Consider the following 26,800-nt stretch of genomic DNA (forward strand, 5'->3'; position numbering starts at 1 on the left):
AGAAACAAGATGATAAATCTCTGCAAATCACAGTTTTACACTTTCTCTCGACAGAGCCTGGCTGTAGTTTTCCTCACAGCACCAATGGGAGACCGATCTCCTCGGTTTTACTTTCATGTGGTGGATTCATTATTTCCAACAGCCTTTCCTCCCTTCCACTCCCTTTCACGCTCCTTGTTTCCCTTCATCCTCCCTGCTGTCATGTTCGCCGTTCATCAGCTCGACTCTTACTTGGTCGCAGTTTTTCCCACAGCTGTCTTCATCCCCCCCCCAGCCAGATTTGATCCTTCCTCAAGGCCTAAATCATCAGGAAGCAGGTTCCTCACACCATGGCCTGTTGCTCTGAACATGAAGCAGGTACGCTTCAAACTGCAGACCCAGCAGGTCAAGGCTCCCCAGCTGACAGGCGGCATTACCTCACAGAAGGGGCCCCGCTAATAGGAACATGTCTTATTTCCAAGGCTGTGATCCTAACATGACTCCAGGATGCTGTTTGTCTGAATGTTGAGCTTATGTAACAGCAGCACATCACACACTCGTGGAGTGTTGTGAACTCACTTGACCTCTGAGATCCCAGAAGCAGCAGGAGCCAGGAGGCTGCACTATCTCAGAGGTGTTGGGAGTATTTCAACGGTATCTCTAAATTCAGATAAGCCGCTGAATTAAACCACGCACACACGTCTCCAGGATTTCCTTATGCACTAAGAGTCATAAATAAATGTCTTCATGTTGGAACAAAGCCTGCAGCACACACACCACACTCCTCTGGTGTTAGTGGTTCTGGGGTTCAACATGTTGACAGAAGAGAGCAGAAATGTTATCGTAGAGCTGATGTCTCCCTCTGGTGGGGAGCAACTGCAAGTACAGCCATTTACTCTAACTGCTATCAGAGACTGTTGAATATGTTCAGTTCTTCCTCAGGTTAAACAACAGATGTTGTTTCTGCGAAAATAGACAAAATCGTTTACCTCATAATGGAACTCGATCTTTAAAGAACAATTACTGAGATTCAGTGTGTGTGTGTGTGTTTTAATGTCTAATGAATTGGTCTTTTCTGTGTGGGGTTTGCATGTTCTCCTCATGTGTGTGTGAGTGAGTGTGTGAGTGAGTGTGTGAGTGAGTGTGTGAGTGTTCCCTCTGGGTTCTCCGACTTCCTCCCACGGTCCAAACACATCCAAGTGAGGTTAACTGGTGACTCTAAATTGCCCCTCGGTGTGAACGTGAGTGTGACTGGCTGTTGGTCCTGGCCTGGTGAACTGTCCAGAGTGTATCCCGCCCTCGCCCATATGAAGCTGGGATTGGCTCCAGCCACCCGTGACCCAGGAATAGAACAAGCGTGCTCGATGATGGAAGGATGGATGTATTTTGTAATGAACATTCATGAATTTGTGCTGCTGCTGAATACTTAATCCAAACATTCTAATGAACATGATCTTTTATTCTTAATCATTTTAATGAAAATATCTTTTTTCTTTAGATGCATCCATTTATTCATTCATAAATATTTTTGTAACTTTTGTCATGACAAAATGTCCACTCGCATTTTGAACTGAATTCTAATTCAGCTGTGTGAGAGTCATGTCGGGGCTCAGTGCTGTATCAGGCTTTCCATAAGACGCATGTCTCTGCGTGTGAGAGTCCGTGCACTCGGCCTGAGTTTTTCCTGTTCGTCTGTGACAGTCTGCTTACATTACAACCCCCGGAGCATTTCTGCACAGCCTTTTCATCACACATGGAGCAGTTTCATCATCTCTTGAATATTTCATCTATTTTTTTCATTTGCTTGGTAAGCTGCTCACTGATAGAAATAACCGGGCACTGAGCAGAACAGCGAGGAGGTGGCAGAGAGCAGATAAATACAATAAATTTAGAGGGGGAAAAGTCTGTGAGGAGGACAGCAAGAGAAAGTTTCTGCATTTTTTTATGTATACATCATTTTTCCAGACATATCGTGTAGCTTAACTATAAAACAGGGCATGTTGTTTAAACTTTTGTTTTGTTTTTTTTTAACCAAATTTGATTGGTCTGCCTTGGACTCGAGAAAACACACACATCTAGTTGCATCATTGAGGCAACTGGTCCTATTTGAATTTGCTTCCCATTCGAAAGGTCTCATTACAATGAACTGAGAGTTAAAAAGAAAAAAAAAAAAACCTCAAGCAAAACCATTTAACTTAACAACAGAACAAAGCTGGATGACTAAAACCTTCAGACTTATCAAACCTCACACAGGAATGCTTTCAGCTTGTCTCTGGCTATTGTATGATTACAGTGTAAATCACTGGGAATAAAGGCTTGAATAAAGAATTTAAAATTGTACCATTTAATATCCCATTAAAGTACTGCCTCCTGATATTGCCCTCGTTCTTTTCTGTTGATTGATATGGTTTTAATCCAGGCTGTCTGTGATTTGTTCGCATGTTCTTCTTCTGCTTGCATGGGAATTTTTAAACAACATGACAATGCCATAAATGAGTTGGACGTTCTCTTCTGTGAAGTTACTATAAGAGAGAGGAGACTTGAGAGCAAGATGAAGCAAGAAGAAAACGCAGGCACGCAGAGGACACAGTAGCAAGAGTAAAACAGAGCAGGTTTGTCATCAATCAAATGGTTTCAGTGGCCCCAGTCCTGCTGTCATAGACACAAATGTAATGGAATAACTGCTGGAGTAAAAATGAAAATAAATAAATAAATAAAAAGAAACAAAACCTTTCAGGAGAACATCGAGAGCTCGGCACAAAATGTTATTACTGAATAATTGCTTTCTTGGGGTAAAACGCTCACACATCTTGAGGAGTGGATAAAACATTATCAGCTGAAAAATGAACACATAAACCCTTTTATGAAGTTGCTTCACTAAGCTGCAGAGAATGTCTCTGTGTGGGTTTGTTGTTTGAAAATTTACTGGAATAAAATATTAATGGCTGAATGGGATTCCCTTTAGTGTGGAGCGCATTATTCTTCACTGGAGAAGAATCTAAAATCAATGCATTTGGTTTTTTCTTAATTTAAATCTCTGGAAGCTGTCTGTACTTTAAGCTTTATGATATAAAGTGATTAAGAGAAGCAAATGACTTATTTCAAAAGGCAGCCTCTGAACGACTGTAATATTCTTATTGTCAACCAATAATCCATTAATAATCCATTAACACAGTTTGCATGTAATGTGCAGAGCTGTTAATGAAACTTGAATAAAGAAACTATAAACTTGTATTAAAAGTTGTATGAGTTTGAATCCCTTTTTAAAGCAACATGCAACAGATAAGCATGAACACAGCAGAAAATTGATTGTGACACTGTTGAGGTGTACAAGGGTTGTGCTAAAATCTCTCTCAGCTACGAAAAGAATTAAAGAAAAGGGCAAATAAAGAGAGCATTTTCAATTTATTTTGGATTTATAGTTTAATGTCTATAACATCATTCATTCAAACTAGCATGACATCTAAAATCCCCACTGAAAAACAGCAAATCGGTTCAAAATAACAAGTTTAGTTTCTGTAAGAGTGATAAAACATGAATAATATGTTGCTTCCGATGATTGATAAGCTGTGTTCCTGTTGTGAACAGTCCGGTCGCGCTCTACTTTACATCAGAGAATAACTGCCAGAGACCCTCAGCGTTAAATGTACACTCCTCAGAGCGAGGAGACTCAAAATCTGTTGGTTTTTGCATAGAAAAACGTTGACAGAGCTGTTGCATGGTCGGAACTTGACGCGTCTTCGAGAAACCGTTTGTAAAGTGTGCAAAGTGCAGAAACAGACAGAGTAAGGCAGAAAGTCTAAAACAGAACACATCTATTGCTCGAGTGAGATAAGGAATGGGGGAAATATAAGTGGCGGAGAGATTACCAGGAAAGTAAAAAGAGGTAGAGAGAGGTTGACCAAGGAGAGGCTGTGGCGAACGGGGTGTTTCGAACAGAAGCACACATCAGATAAGGGATGGAGGAGGAGAGAGGAGGTTAAGCAAAGGAACTAATTACTTTTCAATCATCTTTAGGGGAGCGATAAGATGAAGTGACCTTATCTTAAAATCTAAATCTTTGCAATCCTCACACACACACAGTTCTATATACCTGTGCTGCATTTCCACTGCTATAATGGCATTAACACGCCCAAACCGAAGGCCTCCCTGAGTCTCCAAAGATCAAAGCTGATCGTTAGTTTAGGAACAACTGGAAAAGTTAAGACTCTTTGAAAACAGATAGCATCTGTCGAACTCGTGTTGATTGTCAGTCTCTCTGTCTTTAATCCAAAAATTACTTGGCCTGTACTTCGGTTTTTGTGTCGTTTTATTTCAAGCATCGTCTCCGGGCGACCCTGACGAACCTCCATCAGCCACCGAGCCGGCACAGGCGAAGCCTTTGTCCTTTTTCTCAGCTTCTTTGTCTCCAGTCTCACCCAAGCTGCCGCTGGTGTTCAGTTCCTCCTGACTCTGTGCAGCTTCCTCCTGGTTTTTCATCTCTAATGGCTCTTTCTTCCCGTCGTCCAGAGCCACTTGTGCGTCACTCTGCCCCTCTCCACACGCCTCCTCTGCTTCCTCTGACAAAGAGTGCATTTCCCCCACAGATGACGTGCTTTCTTTGTTCGGCCAGTGTCGTTTCTGGAACAAGCCAAACTCAGAGATGTCTTTGGGACAGGTCCTCCGCTGGCCCGACTTCTCGCCCAGGCTCTCGCCAGACGCCACAGACAGCAGCCCGTTGGGCAGACCGTTGGAGGCCTCTGGAGGCCTGGGCGACTCTGCAGAGCTGCACTTCTTCAGGATCGACGTGGTGATCTTGAATCGATTGAGTTTGTTTTTCACCTGGCTGCTCGGTGGGCAGGAAGAGACCTTGAGCAAGGAATTCGGGAAAGCAGCACCGGAATCCACCGAACTCCCGCTGGCCTTCGGCGCCTGTACAGCAGGTTTCCCCGTCTTCATCATCCCCATCACCTCATAGCGGAAACTGGAGATATCCTGTTTCAGCTCCTGCAAGATCAAAACAAAAAAAGATCTTTTCAATATGAGGGATGTTTTCAAAACAGTGACAAATGTTGAGAAGCTGAAATCACAGCTGGAAACAATATAATGAAAGAAGAGACTGAGCTTGGAAATTACGAATCATAATTTGTATGTTTGAGTAGACTCAAATGACTTTTAGTTTGAACAAACTAAGACATTTCTTCCCATAACATATTCTTGTCCATTACCTTAAAGTTCTCTTCAGTCAGACCCTCTTCTGTCTTGGCATCTCTGATCATGGCCGCCACATAACGTTTGACCAAGTTCCTCAAAACTTCCTGTGTTGATTAAAGAAATAAATAGAACAAATGTTCAGCTCAACAACTTGCTGTGTGCAACAGCTGTGTTGCTTACAATTGAAAACTTGACAGCTGATCACATGCAAAACAGGCAGATGAATATACACAAAAGAACACCCACTTCAAGCAACAGGTCTGATAAGAATACTAATCAACCCCTGCACTTGTCATTATTCAGGGTAATTGCTGAAGGCTCATTTAAAACACATTGCCAAGGCTTTTTTTTTTAGAATAAATGTCCCATTATCACACAAACAAACGCACGCAAGGAAAGAACTGTAATCATTTTCAGTCTGCTGTAAAAGGAGAGTAAATTTACCTGATACTGATGGTTTATCCGCAGGTTTTCTGCTGCTCGCCTCTGCACAGACATCAGAAAACCAGAGGTAAAGGCAGAGTGGGAGGCGAGTTGAAAAAAAAAGAGAAGCAAAACATATTTAGTATTTCTCACAGGAACGCATATTTGTAAAACCTCTGCTCTAACTGAATCTTACTACATATTACTCTTGAGTGTTACGAAACAATAAAGATCTGAGCGATAAAGCGCCAGAGAATTTTCACATCTTTAAGCGTTCGACGAATGACTTACTCCCAGAGTCCCGAAGGTTTCGGTGCGCTTTGTGCTCGTCCTCTTGCACACCTGCTTCTTGATCCAACACATGAGGTACCAGAAGGACTTGGGGCTCGGGATGATGTTGAAAGGAGCCGGCAGGGTGGCCCCTTCCTCGAAGTAGCTCATCCACAGCTTCGTCCTGGCAAACTTCCACTCAATATCTGCGTGATCCTGAAGTCAGACAAGAGCGCAGTGGAAATCATGTCAGGTGCGGAGGTGAAGCTTTTATAGAAATTCTTATCTGTATTTGCAGTTCTTTTTTTTTTTTTTTTTCCTGTGCTCACAGCGATGTGCTGGTAGGAGTTGTTCATCATGGCTATGAGCATGTTGAGGAGCACCACCAGTGAGATTATGTTGTACGTGCCAAACATGGTGGCGCCGACAAATTCAGTAAACTGATGGTCTGCATCCACGTTGGTCACATACAGACTTATCAGTCCGAAGATAGACCAGAAGAGCGATTGCAGAGTCTCAAATAACCTGCAAGAGAAACATACATATTGCAAAAGAAGTCAAATGAAAAATAATTTTACAGATAACCTGTCCGTGTGTGAAAGATTTATTACGAAGGCTTTTGTCAAAAAAGACTCCCCCATGTGTTTGTGAAATTCGACTAAACATCAGTTTCTCGTAGCAACAGAAACAATGAGATTTTTCACGCAATTTGAAAAACAGTCACAGACGCACTTTTTTTTTCTTTGTCACTCAACTTCACACAGTCACACATTTTTGCTCCGCGAGCGAGCAAGCGAAGATCTGTGTAAAACTCACGTCGAGAAGGCGTTATTCTGCTCCACGCATCGGATGCCCTTGCATTTTCCCTTCTCGTCCGAGGCCTTGGTCTCGTAGTAAAAGTACAGCTGATTCAGCCCGTTAGCGAAGGCCAGCAAAACCTGCAGAACGAGAGCGTTTCCAAAGCGGATGCAATCCTTTATAATCCATTCACCTCCCTCACATTTCCCCTGCATGCTTGCGAGCAGCCGTCAGCATGTTTACCAGACAGTAGATGAAGAGGAACTTCAGGATGTCCAGCAGCATCCTCCCCAGAGAGATCTGCAGTGGCCCCAAGTGAGAGTTGGCTGTGAACAGCGAGATGAGGCGCAGCGAGCTGAAAATGTTGGCGATGGCGAAGACTGCCTCCGCCACCAGAGTCGGGTGCCACATTTCCCACTGGTTCCTGGGTTTACTGCCACTGTACTGCATTCGGGGAAAAACAGCGGGGCAGCCGATGTGAATAGGCTTTGGGGAAGGAGGCGAGACGATTCCATGCTGGAGCTCGGGTTACCTTAGTGTAGGCTACAATTTTGAGGGAAATTGTTGCGAGATACAGAGAGTTCATGACAAAGTCCATCAGGTTCCACCAGTCATGGACGTAATCTTGGAAACCACCATCCCACATCTGCTTGATCTCTGCCCAGATGAACCCTACAAATACAGATATAAAAACAGAAAATATGTTTTTTTCAGTGACTGACAGGTGAGTTTTTTTTTTTCTTTCTTTTTTCAAGAGTTCTCTGGCAAGTCATTTTCAGTAGTTTGTTTGTTTTGGGATGGAAGCTATTTACTTCCCTCAGTTCTGAGTTCAAAGCTTCAGCAGTTGCACTGAAGATATTTGGCTGAGTGAAAGACAAGATAAACCGCATTCGGGAGATTTGTTTCAAAAGCAGCATTCAAACATACGTTGGCACTGGCAGGTGTGATGTTTTGTAGTTATGTTTAAGACGTTTGCCGTAGTGCTAACATTCTGTTTGTGCTTGTGCGCCTTGCCCTGTCCACGTGTTAGTTTTCCCTCATGCCTCCAGATGTCTGGTTTTCTGCTCTGTTCACCGTCCTTTCACTCCGCCCTGATGCCGTCTCTGCTCTCCCTCTCTTCCCTGATTACTCGATCACTCGATCATTCCCTGGTGTGCCTTGTCAGCTCTGTCTCCCGGTATATTTAAGCCCTCAGTCTGCCCCTGGGCGTTTGTTGATCAGTCAGTTTTCATTGCTTTTTGATTGTAATAAACTTTCCGTTGGCACTGCGCATGTATTTGTATCCTCCACTCCCCAGACTGATGTAAATGTCACTTCGATCTCAAATATATAAATAAAACAAAGTGTTGGCCTCATAAAGAAGTTAGGTTGAACAATGTAAAGTCAAGTCACACATTTCACTCAAAACTACTAAATCAGATTCTCGTGGGATGACGGTCCGTCTGTCCGTTTTTATTGTTTTTGAAAGAGATCAGTCAGTATGTATTTAAACTGCCAGGTACTTTATTGCATATGAGCAATACCCAGGAGCAGCTCTCCAATGCTGATAAACAGAGGGAGCAGTAATTTGTAATCATTAATTTTCGGAGAGAGAGATTATTTTCCGCATATTAAAACAGGTTGAGTAACCTCTGAGAAGCCCATCTGAATCAACGTCTTAGTTTTTAGAGACTTTAGTTTGTTATATAACTGAGTTTTCTATTCAAACAGAAGAGGAACACTTTGAATATTTTAAAATTGCATATCAAAATTATAAGGCAACTTTGAGGAAACCTTGAATATCATTTCAGCATCTGCAGTGGACAGTTGAATTTAAGTCAAAATCTGGTCACTATGATGGTATTAAAATGCTGGTGGAGCAGTCAGAGTGGTCCAAAAGGCTACGGAGACACACCGCCTGCTTGTTGATGAGATATGTCACTTTTGACCAAAACAATGGACTAGCTGTCTAACAGAAGGAGAGATACTCTCCCTAAAGCCAACTACCCAGCATGGCTGAAAAACCCTGAACCACAAGCCGGTACAAAAGGAAATCTTCACAAGCAGAACTGAACTCTAACTCCCAAATAGCACATCCACAAGCAGCATCCCATCAGCGGGCTCTGATATCTGCTGCATGATTCCCTCTGGGCAGAATGAAAAGATTACACCTTGTTGAAACCTGATAAAACTCTTTAGTCGGCACTTCTAACAAGATCGACTGCGGATGGTTGAAAGACTTCCCCCACCATGCCAAAGCCCGTGTTTTGGGTTTCCTATTTTGTTCTTGATTATCAGCATAATTAAAACAATTTACCACAAGAAGGTGGACTAATTTGTGTTACAAATGTGCGTTGTTTCCCAAATGTGGACGTCCACTTCCAAAATGCCTCCATTTATCCCCTGCTTTACTCACCGAGCACCCAGGGCAGGATCATCCACTCCACGGTGGTGGGGGCAGGCCCCTGCCTGTCCTGCCTGTCCTGCTCGGTGGTCACTATATGCTGGGAGGCGAGCAGCAGCAGGAACAAGAAGGTCAGGTACGACGCCGTGTGGCAGATGAACTTGATGAAGGGCTTGCGGATGAAGAGGCCGTAGCGACTCTTGGGAGCGATGAGGTAGCAGATGGCGAACACGGGGTAGAGCAGGCCGATGAAGACACAGGTAATAAACTTCCCGGCCCAGTGGCGCCGTCTCCAGCCGGGAAACTCGTCATACCACCGGGACGCCAAGAGCTGCTGGCAGTTCGGCTGAGCCACAAACTTGAGGAGACAAAAGAGAGTGAGAGAGCGGAGGATTAAATGTTAGAATCGTCTCAAGAGATCTTTTCATCCGTTGTTCCAATGTATGCATTCAGTGTATCGTCATGCTGAGACTCTGCATTTGTAGTTCCAGGCTATTTAGTTCTTCAATACAGACCGCGAAACCCTTGTGAACACATGCCAGAATTAGCACCTGCAGAGCGCTCTAGTGAAAGGCATTCAAACTGAGGAGTAGGATGTGTTGGCGGTGTCAAAAAACTGAAGGGTTATCATCTTCCTCCAAAGGATATTTTTAAAGGAAACAGTCTGTCTTCTGTGGTTTTTACACAGACAGGATGGAGAGCGGAAATATACTCAACAAACGGCACTTGAAATGACTGGGCTTGTATTTGCTGTTGATTTTTCCTGATACATTATTCTGAAACAACATACATAAACCAGCAGGCGTTACCGTTCTGTGTCGCTGCTTCTTGTTTTTGCGTCGCTGTGAGTTTTAACTTACCAGTGAGACCAGCATGTTGATGCATTGACGCTGTCTCTTTGAAATGAACGGAAGCTGTATCGTCATCTCCGCGGAGGATCGAAGCACGAGGAAGAGAAAACTACAGGACCCGTGCATGCATGTGTTCACTAACACACTTACCCAGGCTCCCATACTGTGAAACGTTACAGGACTCAAAGTCTTTAAGTCAAAATGTTGACGGACACCAGCGGGTGCCAGTACACCAACTCTGCAGCCCCGTTTCCATGGAAACCAGAGATCCCTATCAGTGTCAGGGTCTGAAGGAGAAATGGCTCACATTTCCATACTCCCCCCTACAGTATCGCCACTAAACTTGAGTGGGGGAATGCAAAAAAGGAGCTGAAGAGAGGATGGATTTCATGGATGAGAGGAGAGGTGCAGGTAGACTTTTTTGGTCTTTAATAAGAGACGGACAGAGACACAGGGAGCGCCTTGCAAATGTAAATCTTCAATGGGAACATATTTTTTACTCTAAAGATGGAAGAAGACAGGGGAAAAAAGCTACAACTGAATTACTCTTTTTATGAGTCCTCTGAGAATGACCATAATTATAGATAAAATGGCTCATCAAGTCAAACTAAATTTCTGTAGTGGAGCTGCAGGTGTAGCACGAGCCTTGGAATTCAATATTTTAACAGAGAAAAATGAATCATTGTTTCATTTCTGCCACAATTATCTATTAAACCTTTCCAAAAAAAACGTATGAATGTTTTCCTTCATGTAGTTAAAGTTTTCAAGTCATAAGTTAGCTGTCCGCATCTTCATAAAAGAGACCATCTTTCACTTCATGTTGACACAATTGACGGTAAACAAGCGGTTCACCGGCCGCTTGAAGTCTTGTTTCAATCTGCATGGTGAATTACAAACTGACAGTGATGCTAATGGGGTCAGAAATTAGGCTAATGAACTTAAGACATTCCCTGGAATATTTAGCTAATAATGCTACAACAACCTAATGAGATTACACACTTCAGAGAGGACACAACTCACAAGGATCGACACAGACCTCGACCCATTTCTGTTTCAATCTTTTTCCAGGGAGGGAAGAGTCGGCATACGCCGACCATCAGAGCCGCGACACTCCACTTTCGCCTGTCACAATCACTTCAGCGGCGGAGTGTCATATCAGCCTCAGGATGCTTGTTCACACGTCTCAAGCTGAATCCCTCCCGGTCCCAGGTCCGGTCGGGAGAGAGCCGCCTCTCCACTGTCTCCACCGTCAACTGTCCACATGTGCCAAGAAAAGTGTTTATCACTGTGTGAGTGCCAAGAATGGAGGCTGGCTGAGTGAAGACGAGTTCCCCCCTGCAGCTTTTAACCAACATGAAAGCTCCTCAGAAACTCTTGCTCTCATTTTGACAGGCACACCACACGAAAACACAGGTTTCAGAAAGTTTACAGCAGTCATTTTCTTAAAAGTTAGACTAAAATGGGAATGAGAACCAAATTTATTTATTTATTTGCAAATGAAAGTGTTTAGGCTTAATAAGGAAAGATTCTCATGAGTGGAATTCAGAGGGTTCAGTCATGTATGGATGTATATTAAGCCATATATATTGAGAAATGTTGAGGATGTGAGCAGCTTCAATGACAAGAAGAAGAGAAAGAAGAGGAGGAGAGAGAAGACAGGTGAGTGCTGCAGCAAATTGCTGCAACAAGTGATTATTAATGGTTCTCCACCACATCATACTTAATCCTGTGAGTGCAAATTAATTTTCCTTTAATGGAGGTATTACAACATCGAACACTGAACTGCAGTTTTTATGCGGTATCACAAGGGGGCATTGTCAAACTACAGCATGTACAATGGAAAGCTTTCCCTTGGGGCCCTCAGACAATTTCAAGCAGTAAAGATAGCTTTTCTTGCCTATATGTCTACAAGTATACCTTTCATAGTAAGGTGAATGTTAAAACCCTCGAGGCAATGCAGAAGCTAAACTGCACCTTAACGTTCTTATGTTACTGACCGTATTTATCTGGTTTGGCCTTCTGTGGCATCAAAGCAGGGACCACTCTCTGAGCTGGGCTCTTTAGACAGGAAGCCTGTGGAGAGTTCTCTTCAAACCATTATAAATTGCCTTTCTGAACCAGGGAAGCACAACAGCACCAAAGCTGCAAAACACACAGAGATGCAAGGATGGATATAGAAATGTCAACAACACTACATACACAACGGCGCAAAGGGAAAATTGTCCTTCGCCTTATCGGGTCAAAGACGGGGCTTCTTCCATCTAATTGTGAGTTTTGACACTTATAAACAGCATGGACTATAAAACGGAAAAAAAAAAACCAAGCAAAATCACACATGCTGGGTGAGTGTCAAAGCCGATTATGAGAGCTTAACTGCTTGTCTGCAAGATCGCTAAAAAGAGAGATGACCGACACGCCAGACCGAATTGCTTTGCACATAATAACTGATCTCTGCAAAAAACAAACCAGCCATTCGAGTCCAAGTAAGAGCCACTTCGCCCTGAGTGTCTCTCAGGGTGGCAAACCCCGTCTGGTGCAAGAGTCGTCCAGCAGAACCAAAACACTTTCTTCACATACGCAAAACCGTAAACTGTGAAGATGCTCATTCTGAGGAGACAGGAGCAGATTATACAGTATTCCTGGAGGCCGATTTTTAATTGATCTCCAGCAGTTACTTGATAATAATCATTTCTTTATAAGACGAACTACACACTTCGAGTTTTCTTTCTCCAAATGAATGAGTGGTAACATAATTAAAAATATTGTTATTAAATGATTTACGATTTAAAGTTAGTTTACAATTGAATTTAGGTACAAAAAGCTTGATTTCAGGAGTTCATCAACAGATTTAATGGCGATAAATCATGTTCTGCCAGACAAACAAAACCATTGTGTTTTGGCAGTGACTGTCTCATCATAACCCTGAACAACTCGTGAGCGGGGGACATTTTGAAAAGGGCAAGCGTGGCGGGCCGCTTACCGCATCATGACGCCTTGCTCTCCATCAAAGTCCAGGTGCGATCGAAGGGCGTTACAGATAGGATTCACACAAAGGGCATATTGGGACATTTACTTGTTAATTGAAGTGCAGCTGTGGCGGGGAGATGCTGGGAGGCAGAGTGTCAGAGGCAGCGGGAGGGCGGTTTGTTTACAGTGTGAGCGGTGAATGATTTACTACCAGCGCCGGGGGTGAAAGGACACGAGTCTGTCCATCATCATGTCCGCATGTCCACAGATCCCCAGCTGTTGCTTCGTGATTCAGCGTCGTCTCCCAGACTGTGTGCTAATGCGCAACAACTGGATGGAAGAAGGAGGAAATGACCGTGCCGTAAATCGTGGCTCCCCCCAAAGGTGCATCTGCGCTGACAGCCAGGCAGAGCTCCCAGCAAGAGACACATGAATGAATTATAGGTCGCTTCTGGAGGCATCATCGGACCAATTCGGCGGTAGAAAATCTATTTAACCCCTCCCGATTGCCTTTAGCTGTAAACACAGCTCACGCATTACTTGTAAGGATTATTGTAAACATTTTTCTTTTCACCGACAGCAGGGAAAGTTGTTTTTGACGGACAGACAGACTGAAAGACTGGGCTTGGGTTGCATAAAAATGAAGGATCAAACAACAAAGAGGGTTAAAAATAAAATCTTTTCATTTAAGTACAAAGTTTTCTATTTTAGCAACAAAAATAATGCCGGAAATGTAACTGGATGATGATGGATACTTACAGATGAGTGTAGCGACTTAAAATAGCTTCTGCCTTTAAAGTGAAAACCAGGAGCTGTCATCCACCATCAAATATTTTATTCCTTGTTGGTCAGGCATTAGGATATTCTTTCTGAATGCACCACATGTCTGCCATTGAACTAAAATTTACTACTCGGAGACGACCAGTCTGCCCCACAATCCACAAAAAATGCTGTCCAACTTGTATTTTTTTGTCAACCACTACAAATTGGAACAGTGTTTTATTTCTATTTTAGTGTGGCTTGATAAATGTTTCAGCCTGTGAGGAGAAACGTTTTAGTGATTATAGAATGGGAGCCAAAACTCCAATGCCTCCATGTTTTCATGTCTTTATGCGTCAATTCTTAATAATGGTGTCATAGTTTCTCAAAATTTGTGGAATATCTTTCAGAAACTGAATGATCACCAATGATGACTGTGGTCTGAACTTGGCGAGAAAAGCAAAAACTACCCAACCACACAAAAATAGAGCTTTTTCCTGATACGTATATCGTAGAAAATTGTCCTTAAACTGTCCCTTAATACTTTCACAGTATGTTTGTCACAGGCAAAAACAAACTATGTTAAGCTGAAGATACTCTGGTGCAGAGGCATTCACTTTTAGATATTTTTTTTACTATTCTGAAGTCGTAATATTGAAATAAATCTAGGTGAACTAAACATAATTATGGTCATAAGGAGTTCAACTAACCAACAGGTTTGACAATCCATTCTCATTTTATTCACAAAATTATTTTCCATTCTGTGTACTGTCACTTCATGAGCACAAGTGCACCGCAAATTCAGTGATATACTGGAGGAAATAAATTACCTTATTTGCATACTAATTGTTCATGGTTCTACCCTCTGGCGAAGCTATTATCACCCCAGAAAAACGGGAGCATGAAATCAGCGGACTGTAAAACCAAATAATGTTTTTAAGCTATCGCATTTGGACCATTTCCTGCTGTTATTTATATTTACTTTGGGTTCTCAAAACTGGATACTGAACAGAAAACGAAGCTCAAATTGGACTGTGAAATCAGTCCGTGGTTAATTACCACGTGTTCTCGCCACGGCAGATGGGTAGCGCCTGTTCGGGACTAAAAATGACAGACCATTACAGGGCGTGTGTGTTCAAGGGGATGCGCTGATCCCAGCAGCAGCTTATTGCCCTTTCAATGTCATGATGAGTGACTGGACACACGCTGCTGTGTCTACATGTTATTTCAAGACGGTAGGAACCCCAAATCCACAATCTACCATCTTCATGTGGAATTAAGTATTTATCTTGCTGCTGCAATACTTAGATAATCAAATTCAAAGTCCTCTGCTTATCTGTCATCTGTTTGAGTTGTCAAAGCTAAAACTGATATCGATCTTTGTGAGCGCATAGTCTGATATCATTAAACCTGATTTTAATTCCAGCGTCATCACACTTCTTTGCATCAGCTGGGAAAGACATGTCTGAGTGGAAAGTGGCGCGGTGCAGAGAAAACTTCAGACCTGGTAGTCTGGGATGTTATAGGAAACGACACTGGGCAGAAGGGAAAAATAAATTAAATTTTGTGCAACTTCTTATCGATTTTTCTTGATTCGAAAGGCCATCTCGATAAATTACAGTCATAACTGGCTCTCGCAGCTCGTTCGGTGCAAGAGGAGGCAGGTGCAATTGACCGAGATGTAATGAGTGTGCGCGATCACGACGCTGATGGGAACCTGGATGATTTTCCCTCCGTTCCCGTCTCTGCAGCCCTCGCAATCAAGAACAAACAACCGACCATTTATGCCTCCCTTTTTGCTTTGACCTCCAGAGACGACGTGGATATGTTGAGATGGTGATATGAATGAATGCAGAAGTGCTCTTCTTCAAGTTGGATGATTTTAATTCATACAGCCTGCACTGCATCCACAGATCTTATTCAATAAATCCACTAAACGTGTCCTCAACTCTCACGATGACTATCATGACTGCTTGGCTCACCTCTTTCTGGTGGTACTTGATCGCCAGTTTGAGTCTGGCCAGGTCGTTGTTGCCCTCCTCCTCCAGCAGGTTGATGTCGTCTCTGTAGTTGAGGATCATCTCCAGCTCTCTGGAGCTCCTCGTCTGATCCAAGAGGTCCTTAGCAAACTGTTTACACTGCTGAGAGAGCTCCTCATACTCAGACTTGAACTCATTTTCCACCTGAAAGAGACAGGCGGAGCGCACACTGAATCCAAGTACTGAATTACGCCACATCAAGAGCGCCTGGAAGCCGACACGCCAGTCAATATATTAAGGAAAATCTCAGTGTAGCCTCAGGGCGTGTTTGGAAAGGGGTGTTTCTGAATCAGACTTTGCCTCTGGGTGTTTTGTGTCATGAAGCTGTTTCAGTTTTGTTCACAGATTTTTTTATGGCTCCACCTCTATCGGCGTGCTTTTAAATAATTCCCACCCTGTTTCCTGGGAGGGGAGACGAGCCTCGTGCAAGTAAAACAGGATCGGTGTAGGTCTTTTGAAATTTTGAGTAAAAATTGTGCCTCAAATTATCATGATAGTATATTTCACATCTTATATTTCTCACGCCAAGATTAATAGTAAGTTCATCAGCAATATGTAGGCATGATATTATTTTATGAAATGCAGTTCAGCTTTTGGGAAGGTTGCAGTTTAACATTCAGATAAAATATCAGATGATTTCAGTGAGAGTACTTTTTGTTAGTTCTTACCAAAAAAAAGAAAATCTCCAGCTGTTTGTTTGATAAGAGTAAAAACGTCTATTGCTCAAACGTAAAAGTCCGATCGTACCGCCTGATGCTCCAGCTCCACTACAGTGTTCTCCTTTACCGCCCTCACCTTGCTGAGCTCCTGCAGCTCCCAGCTGAGCCTGAAGGCGGTGAGAAAAGGATCTTCGCTGGAGAGCGCGATCAGCGAGGGGCTCGACAGCGCTCTGTAGATGTTGAGGCGCGAGCGCGAGTGCCTCAGACTGTCCACGTCGGAACTGGACACGCACTCCACACAGTTGCAGCGCACCTGCGACATCAAACAAAGCGTGCGGTCATTTTAATGAGGCTCCTCCAGGGCGAGCCGGTCTCTCGCTCTGACACAGATGCAACCATTATGCCAGCAAAGCGCTGTCATGCATGTGGTGCAGGCTCACAAATATTTGGCGTGAAAATAATTGTGGTTAATTAAATTGTCTTGTTTTCTTTGCCTCAGATTACTTTATGTCATTGATGAATTGATCCTGCCAACATATCCCTCCCTCTTGTTGTTGTTTCTCAGAGAGGTGCTGCTGTGTCTCACTTTGCATCTCAAACATGATGCTATTGGCAACAGATGTTCACCGAAATGCCGTCAGTAAAACATCAGAAGTTATTAAGACTGAGGTAACATTCTATCTGGTGGCACTAATACTTACACTCATATATCATTAAAACACAGAAGAAGGGAAACAGTGTTATTATGTCATTACGGGAGTCAAGCTCAGACTGTGAACAAAAGAACATGATGAAAATGTCACATTTTCTTACTTTCATTTAAATGTTCATTTAAAGAACAAAAGGAGACATCTCTAAGTCATTATGCCAAACATAATTGCAGTCGGTTAAAATAACTCCAAGCCTAGTTTGACCGGCGAGTAATTGACCAGATAATTTATGTGCATATGCTTCTGCCATGAAAACGTCATAAATCACTCATCTGGCGAGGCTCAAGATCACGCAGAGGAAATACAAATCCACAAATTACTGCTCGTGTTCGGTTTACCCACCTCATGCGGCTGTGGCATAGACACGCCTTTCTGCACCAGAAGCTTGATAATTTCATAGTTGTTGGTGTGCGCAGCGAGGATGATCGGGGTGATGTCGGGGGTGAAGTCAGAGAACTGCTTGTCCAGTAAGATAGGAGGAACCTTTAGAGGCAGAGGGGAGGAGAGAAAAGCTTTTCAAATCATTTGACCTTGGCATAAGCTCTTTTTTCAATCTATTGCATGCGTTTTTTTTTTTTCTTTAAGACAGATTCCTCGGTGCAGAGTGGAAGGAAAGCTCGAGCACAGGTCTGCTCACCTCGGGAAGAAGCTCAAAGGTCGCTACAATGAAGATAAACAGAATAAACAAGACCAGGAAAATACAAAAGGCTTTCAGCAGCTGCAGGGAAGACTGTTCAAATATCACCAAGAAATTTTGCCCTTTACTAAGGACCCAGACAACATGACCTTCGTATCAAGACGGCTGTGAGGAGCACAGGCCACAGTGCAGCAAAATACATCAGTGTTTTGCACATTTCACAAGGAATCATTATGCTGGGCAGGAATCTCATTCCACCTATCCCTCTTATCACCCACTCCAGCTTAGTCCTTTCGCTATTCCCATGTCATTCAGCGGGAATTGAGGCGGAAGAGGAGTAAGCTGGCCTCCTTTCACGCTTTTTTTTTTTTTTTTTTAATTGAAGGCTTATTATCTGATGGCGGAGAGAGAGGTGGGGGTAGTCAGAGAATAGTTGGAAGACATGCAATAGGTAAGGACCTTCAACATGTGATGCAAACCGTTGACAGATGGGAGTAAAAGCTTCGAAATCAAGAGCTTCAACACTACGGGTGCTAAAAAGAAGAGAACATGGGGTCATGGTCACAGAACTTCAGTCATATTATCACCAGAAAATATTAAACAGCTGAGAAACAGGCGTAAAGGAGAAAGGAGCGTCTTATCGATTTTGACCATTGGAACCATAATGATAAATCAATATTTAATTCTGAATGTGATTAACACGCAGAGCATCAAGCCAACTAGTAGATCACAGTATGTTATAATAAGGCATCACAGTGGGATTCGGCAGAACTATTCTTTCTTATTATCTTGTTTTCCTATTTACCAAAGTAGACTGAGGTGATTCGGTAATTATGTGAACTGGACCTGGTCATGTGTCTTGGAGACACTTCACCTCTGTAAAAGTGGCTGCTTCAGTTTATGCTGTTAAGATGCCAAGTCAGGCTAGTCTAACTAAATGGGGCTCAGGTATTTAAGCTTTTTGGATGTGTCAGTCAAGATTTTATATATTGATGGTCTGCATGTGTGTATGTGAAATGGTAAAAGAGCCCAGGAAGTGTCTAGTATTTTAATGACCTTCACCGTGGTCATTCATTATATACCCACTATGCAAATGGTTTCCATCTTTTCTGTTCCTTCCATCAGTCCATCCATCCATCCATCCATTGTTATTGTGAACATATCCATGCCACAGAATATATTCTAGCAATACCTATATTGTGGTTCCACTGGTTCCACTGATAGACTGTTGCTACGTAGATAAGGAAAACGCAAAAAAAAATAATAAATAAATAAATGGAATTCACAAAAATGCATATAGTTCTAATTTACCAGAGTTTCACAAACAGCACCTAAAAATACTGTATTTCAACTGAGGAAGCAATGAAAAACAGAAAAAACAGCCCCTCTCGTGAATATTTAGAATGACTCACATGCGGAAGAAAGTTCGTTTAAACTTTCTCAACTAATGTGACCAAAAGCCAGGATTGACAAGCCTTTATTTCAGATGTTTTAGTGAAGGCTGCGCTGCGCTGCAGCACTGAGAGAGGCAGGCAGGATGAAAAGTGGCTCGTTGTCACCAGAGAGAAGTCTGCTCACTGTTCAGCTCGTGGTGACATTTTGTTTTCAGCTCGACAAGAGGAACGAACGAGGAAGAGAAAAAGAGCACGAAGACCCATCCAGTCATCCATCCTTATCCAATTTCGGGTTTCGACAGGCTGGAGCCAATCTCGGCTGAGGACGGGCGAAGGCGGGGTTACATCCTGGACAGGCCATCAGCCCGTCGCAGGGCAAACAAAGACAGACCCTCACACACTCACGTTCACACAGTCACCAATTAGCTCTGTTTTTGCGTCTTTTTAATGGCTAAATTTGTATTTCCCTCAATATAGATTCACATAGCACAGTAAAGACAACATCTGGGATGTTCTAATTTGGGTGTTTTAAAAAAGAAACTTTGACAATAATATGGTCCTTTATCAGTGGAAAGAGAAATAGTTTCAACCCAACTACAGTGAGGAGTTGTTATCTGGGGGATTGATTCTTTTTCCAGAGAATGTTTCGTCATCCAGATTACACCCGTAAGCCACTAAATCACGCGGACGCGGAGTAGTTACAATGCAGCGGCAACACCAAAGAGTGGCACAGAGCCATGTCAGAAAGTTGTCATGGAGGGCGATTTAATAGGCTACAGTATATACTGGGTCCTCCACGTGGGAGGAGGGACATCAAATGGTCGACATCAAACAGCCTCCGCCTGAGCCCGAGCCCACACCACGAGGAGTGGGAGCTGCTGGAAGTGAACTTATTATTGTGCAGAAAAGAGACTAAACTGTTGCCAAGTCTTCCATAAAATGAATATTTGCTTCTCATATCGGAATGAGCCATCCAGCATCAGGAAGCAGATTAAAAATTCATCCCCAGCATCTGCAAATATCAAAATGTGCTCCTACTCTGTTGTCAGTCTGGTATATTTTGAGCCTCCCCACTGCTGCTCACCTGTCATCTAACAGTATCCCAAATATTTACATGAAGCTTGCATAAAAGAGGACACTGTTTTGAGCCTTTTGTTTTTGAATCGCTCTGTGGAAATAAGCTGCGGTCTTGGATTCAAGTACAGAAGAATATGTTTACTTTACATTATGCTCTGGATCTTGTCAGAAGGAGAGGGATTTCCTTACATAACTATCTTCAGATGAAATGCTTAACTACAAAATAAAAAAAAAAAAGAAAAAAGAAAAAAAAGCCACAAAGCCAGCCGGAGGCTTTTTTAATTTAGAAACACTGCGAGCGCCAGTGCCTTTGCCTCCAACAGATGCATATCTGTATATAAAGGATAATACATGGAGCTGTTCGAAACGCTGATATCCACGCCGCTCCTCGGCGGGAAAACAAATAAGCCACAACACTTGTGAGATTACCACAATCGCATCATTTGGACAGCCTGGCTGCAACACAGAATGACAAATATACACAATTCCAGCAAAGCATGGAGCAAATCTCGTTATTAATACATTTCACAGATGACGTGGCATCAGATAGGACGAGCTTTTTCCCAGGAAGCCTTTTAATAAAAGCAATGAGCTCCTCTCGGGGTGATTTGATAGCGCTGGCGTGATGTATTCTCACGGCTTTTTCATGCAATCAGAAAACGGAGCTCTATCTTACGGAGGTATTTTAGGTGAAGAAGAGGAAACGTGTCCGCTGATTGATGTCAAAACCGAGGGTTTGCGATCGGGAGGAGTTTGGCCTCTGTGCCTCACTCTGATTGCGCCCAATCTCTCCCTCTAACGTACCTTAATTCCAGCATTCTTAGCACTGCTTTACATCAATTTTTCAAAGCCGATGCTTAGCTTTTAATAGGGCACAAGAGCAGCATCAGTGACGTCTTCTAATTAGCTGATTGATGGAGCCAGAAATATGAACTCCTCTGTGGTTTATGGCGCATCACCGCTGTTTGGGAGGCGAGGAGAATATGAAACACGTATGTGTTGTTTGCGTGTAGCATGCGCGAGTGAAAGGAAACGATGATTGTACAGTGTTTTTTGTTTTTTTTCTACCCTGATTACAGTAAATTAAAGCTCGAAAGAAGCAGCTCTCATCTACTCTGAAAAGAGGCTTGCTTTCCTCCATCTTTCTCCCGCTAATCAGAAGTGCTGCAAGATTAAAAAAAAAAAAAAAAGGAAAAACAACAGTCTGACTTTGCCCAAATTACACATCCTCCTCTTTTCTCTGTGAATATACTCATTAAATTTATGTCTGTGGGACCTGATTTCTTTTTTTTTTATGGGAGACAAAAAAAGCCTTATGAAGAAAGCTTTTTGAAGTGTCAGCTTTTGTTGTTGCCAACAATACTGGGTCGATTATTTTGGATGGCATAAAAAGCTCCAAGGCAACCGCACGCTGTTTATAAGCTACACAATGACTACCAGTATTTCTCTAGCTGACAGTGCAGTCGGTCATTCACTTAAACCCAAAATCCCTCCTGTCATATGGCAGGTGTGTGTGTGTGTGTGTGTGTGTGTGTGTGTGTGTGTGTGTGTGTGTGTGTGTGTGTGTGTGTGTGTGTGCGCCTATGGCTACTGCGAATTCCGCTCAGATTTAGAAAACACGTGTAGCTCAGTGAGCTCTTCTTGTTTTTCAGTTTGAAAAAAATAAAAGTGATAAATTTGTTCCTCGGGAAATTTAAACGACTGCCGACGTGCAGCATGATAATCAGTGAATATTCAGCCACGGTAGTTGTGCATTTCTATTTCTCAGCGACATCCGGATGCGAGTGATAAAAGATGGTTATTATTGGCTCGGCTCCCAGAAGAAGCACGGAAATAGGATTACACATTACGTTTTGTACACTACAAAACCTAAAAATAATGCTTTAAGTATCTCAATATGGAGACGCCATCCCACTTTCTCTCCTGATATCACCTCAACCTTGACAGCATCTCACGCTCCGCGCCCCGACACTCTTCCACCTCATGAATAAAGCCCTCTTAATCCCCCCGCCAACCCCCCTCACCTGCATGCCGCCGCTCGGCTTCTTGTGATTGAGCAGCAGCTCCACGGCTCCCACCACCTCCTTGCGGATGGCGTGCAGCAGAGCATCGCCCACGTAAACGTTGAAGCTCAGCAGGAGCTCGATGATCTCGAGGTTCTCGTTCTCGATGGCAATCAGCAGGGCCGTGCGTCCGAGGGGGTCGATGCAGTTGATGTTGATCTTGAAGTAGATCTCAGCCTCCTGACAAAACAAGGGCGTAATCGAAAAACCAGGGTGAGTTTCAAGAACTGAAAGACCTTCTTCTGTGACTGGGGGAAGTGTAATCAATCTATGGTGAGACTGAAGTAAAAAAAAAATAAAAAATGCACTGCTATCAAAGAGATATCTTTGGGAGCTGACAGAGCAACGAGCAGTGGAGCGAATCAATCACCTTTTCAAGGTTAGCAGTTAAACACTAAACTAACCATCGTGGATCCTACAGTAACCGATCCGATGGGGCCCGACAACCTCCGGCCAATCGGTCAGTCGATATTCACCTGCTCCGTAAATCACAGCTCATCTCTACCGTCAGGCTTCTACAGTCCAGTGGCGTTCCTATGACTCCCAGTCCAAAACCAACACAATCAATCATGCACTTAAGCCTCAGGCTATAAAAATATCAACAATATCCAACTTCTTCATAATGAACATCATGAGAAGTCCGACCTTGAAGTTAGAAATCACTTTGAGCATGATAGCATGAATAAAACAGACGACTCAGTGCGGATCATTATTATTAAAGCTTAAAAAGTAAATTAGAAAAAAAAAACCTGTATTCACCAGATTATGTAAAACTCTTATTTCAAAAACAAATTAAACCGACCGTACACCATATATCAAAAACAGGTTTGGGTAACACTTTATTTGAAGCCCCCCCTATAAAGCATTATAATGCCATTATAACACGTGTAGCTATAGTTATAAACATTCATAGATGATCACAATGCCAGGACCTAACCCTAACCCTAACCAATATCTTTTCAGGCTTTCCATGGAAGAAAACAGAAGAAAGAAAGAAGATCACTGTGCTTGTAGAGACATTTTTTCCCCTCTGTATAGAAAAACAAAGTCACTTTTTATGGGAACCTATTACGCTGCGCTGATTAAATTTGGCTTTTCCTTTTCTTCTCTCTTTATTTTGTTCTGATGAATTTTACATTTTCATTCAGTCACTGTAAAAGATGAATGCAGACCCAATGTGTTACTGGGAATGAGTCACGATTATCATGGCTGCATATAGCGACCATAAGTCATCCATCTTTTTTTTCATTAATCAAATTAGATCAAAGCCATTCATAATTTGAAGTTTTATGTGAACGCGCTCCTTCATCCATTGAGGTGATGTACTGTCTCATGTATTCAGACACACGCACCTCCAGGGCTTGTTTCACACTGGCGTAGTCCCCCTTCTCCACGGCTCCGAGGTAAGCCTTCTCCAGAGGTGACAGCTCCGACTCGGCCCGCACTATTCTCAGCGGGATGCGGTCCCGGTATGAGGAGCTGTCAGTCCGCCGGTAGTACAGCTGTGACATCTCCCCGGGCTTCAGCTCACCAGCACCCCGCTAACACTGCCGCAGCTGCTGCCAGGCCGGCCGACGTCACGCTGGAGGGGGACACAGACGGAGGTGTTGAGAGGAGGAGAGGGACGCTGACGGCACTGACCTCAACGGGTCAGAACGTATGGAAACAAGAGATGAGGGCGGAGGATTAACAGACACGTAGAGAATTAATCCCTCACCACTGAGAACATGACCTGAAGATCCAAACTACACCGGATGTGAATCCGACTGATCAGTCTATAAAACGTGACACCAAATTCAAATGAAGTGAAACTGTCAACAAGTTACTTGTTTTGAAACCAGCACAGTGTTACGTAACTCTTATGTAATATTTTGGGGTGAGGAAAATAAACTTTGAGGGACTTTGCTCAGTGAGGGGCTCTGATTTTGGATTCTTAAGGTTTGGAAATGTATGTTTTAGAACATGCAAATGCTGGATCCCTTTATAGAGCCATCAGTGGCTGGATTACCTGGACCATAAATACCTTTGAGTCATGTAAACTCTTACGCTGTCCCCATATGACTGAAATTACATTCAGATTGAAAGTGTTTATGTTGCAATCAGAGTCCATGGAAATAGCACATTGTGCAAACAGCACACAGCGTAGCTTCGTGTTTGTTTTTTTTAACAAAGCACATCTGGTTAGTGCAGGAGACAACAGAGCAAATCAATCCAGTCCTGCATGTGAGATCATGTGGATAACAGCCAACTTCACAGCACAAAACATGATGACATTAAACCATGACTGAATATATGATAATCTATTTTCCTATAAATCAGATCACTTTATTCAGTGTTTCCTTAAACGAGACAATCCGATCCCTCAAATGGAAAGAATTCAAACAGACTGACTAAAAGTGACACTTTAAATCCAGCTGCATTTCCTTGTCTTGCTCAGTGAAACAGGAAAAGCAGGAGTGACCATTATTGCACCATAAAACTATCACACATTCCAACAATTCTTTCTGTACTGTCCTGTTCATGAAAAAGGGTAAATGATAAATAAATGGTGAGTAAAGAAGCAGCCAAAAGAGCGACATGTCAGCTAATATAAAAAAGAAAGGACTTAGCAGTAAATGCTCCCCTCTGTCTCAGGACAGCTCATTACGGGCTTTATCCCAGAACCAACTGCAGCCCAATTAGTTAATAAGAACAAGGAGCAAAGCAAGAACTTATTTAATAAGGGCGTGTGGAAAATATGCATGATGGTACTGGCGCACTCCATCCTGAAAATATACCTTCGAGAAGCACTTTAACATTTTCTGCCAAATGTTTTTTTGGATGGTTGCAAGTCTCATCAGTAGACTGTTGACTGTTCATCTCAATATTGTGCTGAGCTGAACCAATCCACTGCCAGCAAAGACAGATAACTCACACTAAGCACGTAAAAAAAGACAGAAAACAACTCTTTAATCCAGCGAAAAGCTTGTGTTTTAAATCTATTTCAACTGTAAATGTGAGTACTTATTTTCTAATTCAGCTGGTGATCAATAATGTGACTGCTCAGCAACCCCAGTGCTACCACAGCCTGCAGCAGGGACATAAGAAGTCCACAATAAAGGCTAATAATACCCAAAAAGTAGGCTAATTAATGAAAAAAAGAACATTTCGTTGGTAGCTGATGCCTTCCCAAACCTTTTTTCTGTAAGATTTTTCGTCACTGCTGAAGAAATAATAGAAATAAGAACTCAAAATCCAAATCAGTGCCATTCAGCAGCAGATATATTCTGGCAGTAAATAACAAAATCATCAGTTTGATACGATTACACTTGTGCAAACTACTTTTTGGGTTATGAGGACATCATTTACATGCAGCTTCATCCGCTCTGGGAGTATCATTTGTAATCTAAATGAAAGGAAGCCTAATTCAGTTTTTCTCAACACAATTCCTCCAAGAGAATAAGTGATTGTCCGTGTGGGTTCATTTCCCCTTGTTTGACATTTTGTTGGCCTCTTGTTCCACCAGGATCAGAAATGTCCATACATTAGTCTGTAGCATGCAGATGGCCTTTGGGCTGTCAGTCCACTCCATATTCAGCACTGATGTTACGTAATGCATCCAAGACATTCCCAAAATTTATAATCCAAATATGAGGAGCAGAGTCACTTGTGTGAGGATGCTCCACTGTGTGCAGATACTGACGCGCGCGCACGCACGCCACCGTGGCAGAGGCTTTTCCTCCACAGTTCCTTGGAATCGTTGAAATCGATACACAATTTACAAACAGACAATGTCAGCTGTCTGTGATACAGAGCAGCAGCAGCAGCAGCACTATGGGGAGGAATATGCTGAGTAAAAAGATATTTTATTCCTTAAGTTGTGGCGCGCAGACATGAATAAGAGGGGCTCTCCAACGCGCAGAGGAGCCTGCGTGCCCTCAGCTGACAGTGCGGATAATGCAACCATAAAATTGTCGGTGTTAACGACAACAGGTCAGTGGAAAATGGCACCGGGTGCTTGCACATACTCACAAGTAACAGTTTGACAGTTTTATTTCTGTGTTTGCATGGGAGAGCTTCCGGAGGTTCACATGATCACATAAAAAATGATTGTAAATAAGAGAGGACTCAACATCACACCGGGCTCCGTTTCCATTTACACGCTGGGGAACAGTATTTGCACACAATTACTTATATTTTTACAATCCAGTCCAGTGTAGAGTGAAATCATATTTTATTTTTGCAGCTTATACTGGAAAATCTTTTTTTTAATGATCAAAAAAACTAGAGATTTAAAGTACACTGAAACACATACCAAACCTCTGGGATGTTGGGCATTGGAGCTTGGCTCAGGGAGATCTGTGTTCCTCCTTTGGAAAACAGCACACAAATCATTCGTCTCAACTTCATGAATTTTGGATCCCCCAAAGGTGAAAGCAGCTGCGTGGATCTGCACGAAGGACCTGCCTGTTAATCTGTTGTCTTCTTGTGCCAGTTCGTCTTTTTCTTGCTTCTGAGTCGAGTCTGCATTCTCCCCTCTCATTTTTTTGGAGACCTGATAGTACTCCCACTGTACATCCACATTCGGTCAGTTTCGATCACGATTCCCATCTTTTATG

The 26,800-nt window shown here is 42.9% G+C and overlaps 1 protein-coding gene across 1 annotated transcript; it reads right to left on the reverse strand.

The window, feature by feature from the left end:
- Positions 1–4,275: 4,275 nt before the first annotated feature.
- Positions 4,276–26,800, reverse strand: trpc4a (transient receptor potential cation channel, subfamily C, member 4a). The gene is made up of 15 exons (XM_030101070.1): positions 26,497–26,800; positions 23,555–23,784; positions 22,164–22,382; positions 17,374–17,514; positions 16,458–16,634; positions 15,606–15,806; positions 9,059–9,404; positions 7,196–7,335; positions 6,907–7,107; positions 6,682–6,803; positions 6,195–6,390; positions 5,887–6,081; positions 5,617–5,658; positions 5,187–5,276; positions 4,276–4,965 (listed from the first exon to the last, which is right to left on the reverse strand). Exons 2-15 carry the CDS (start codon positions 23,711–23,713, stop codon positions 4,294–4,296), a joined length of 2,901 nt encoding a protein of 966 aa, XP_029956930.1. The 5' UTR covers positions 23,714–23,784; positions 26,497–26,800; the 3' UTR covers positions 4,276–4,293.

This window comes from Salarias fasciatus, chromosome 10, assembly GCF_902148845.1.
Source record: "Salarias fasciatus chromosome 10, fSalaFa1.1, whole genome shotgun sequence".
Classification (NCBI taxonomy): domain Eukaryota; kingdom Metazoa; phylum Chordata; class Actinopteri; order Blenniiformes; family Blenniidae; genus Salarias; species Salarias fasciatus.

Excerpts from the sequence above, each read along its gene's own strand:
- trpc4a (XM_030101070.1), bottom strand. The coding sequence starts at position 23,713 with ATGTCACAGCTGTACTACCGGCGGACTGACAGCTCCTCATACCGGGAC. Across the intron at positions 9,405-15,605 it reads TCAAGTACCACCAGAAAGAG|TTTGTGGCTCAGCCGAACTG; the intron begins GTGAGCCAAGCA and ends TGTCTCCTCAAG. Across the intron at positions 5,659-5,886 it reads AAACCTTCGGGACTCTGGGA|AGGCGAGCAGCAGAAAACCT; the intron begins GTAAGTCATTCG and ends ATGTCTGTGCAG.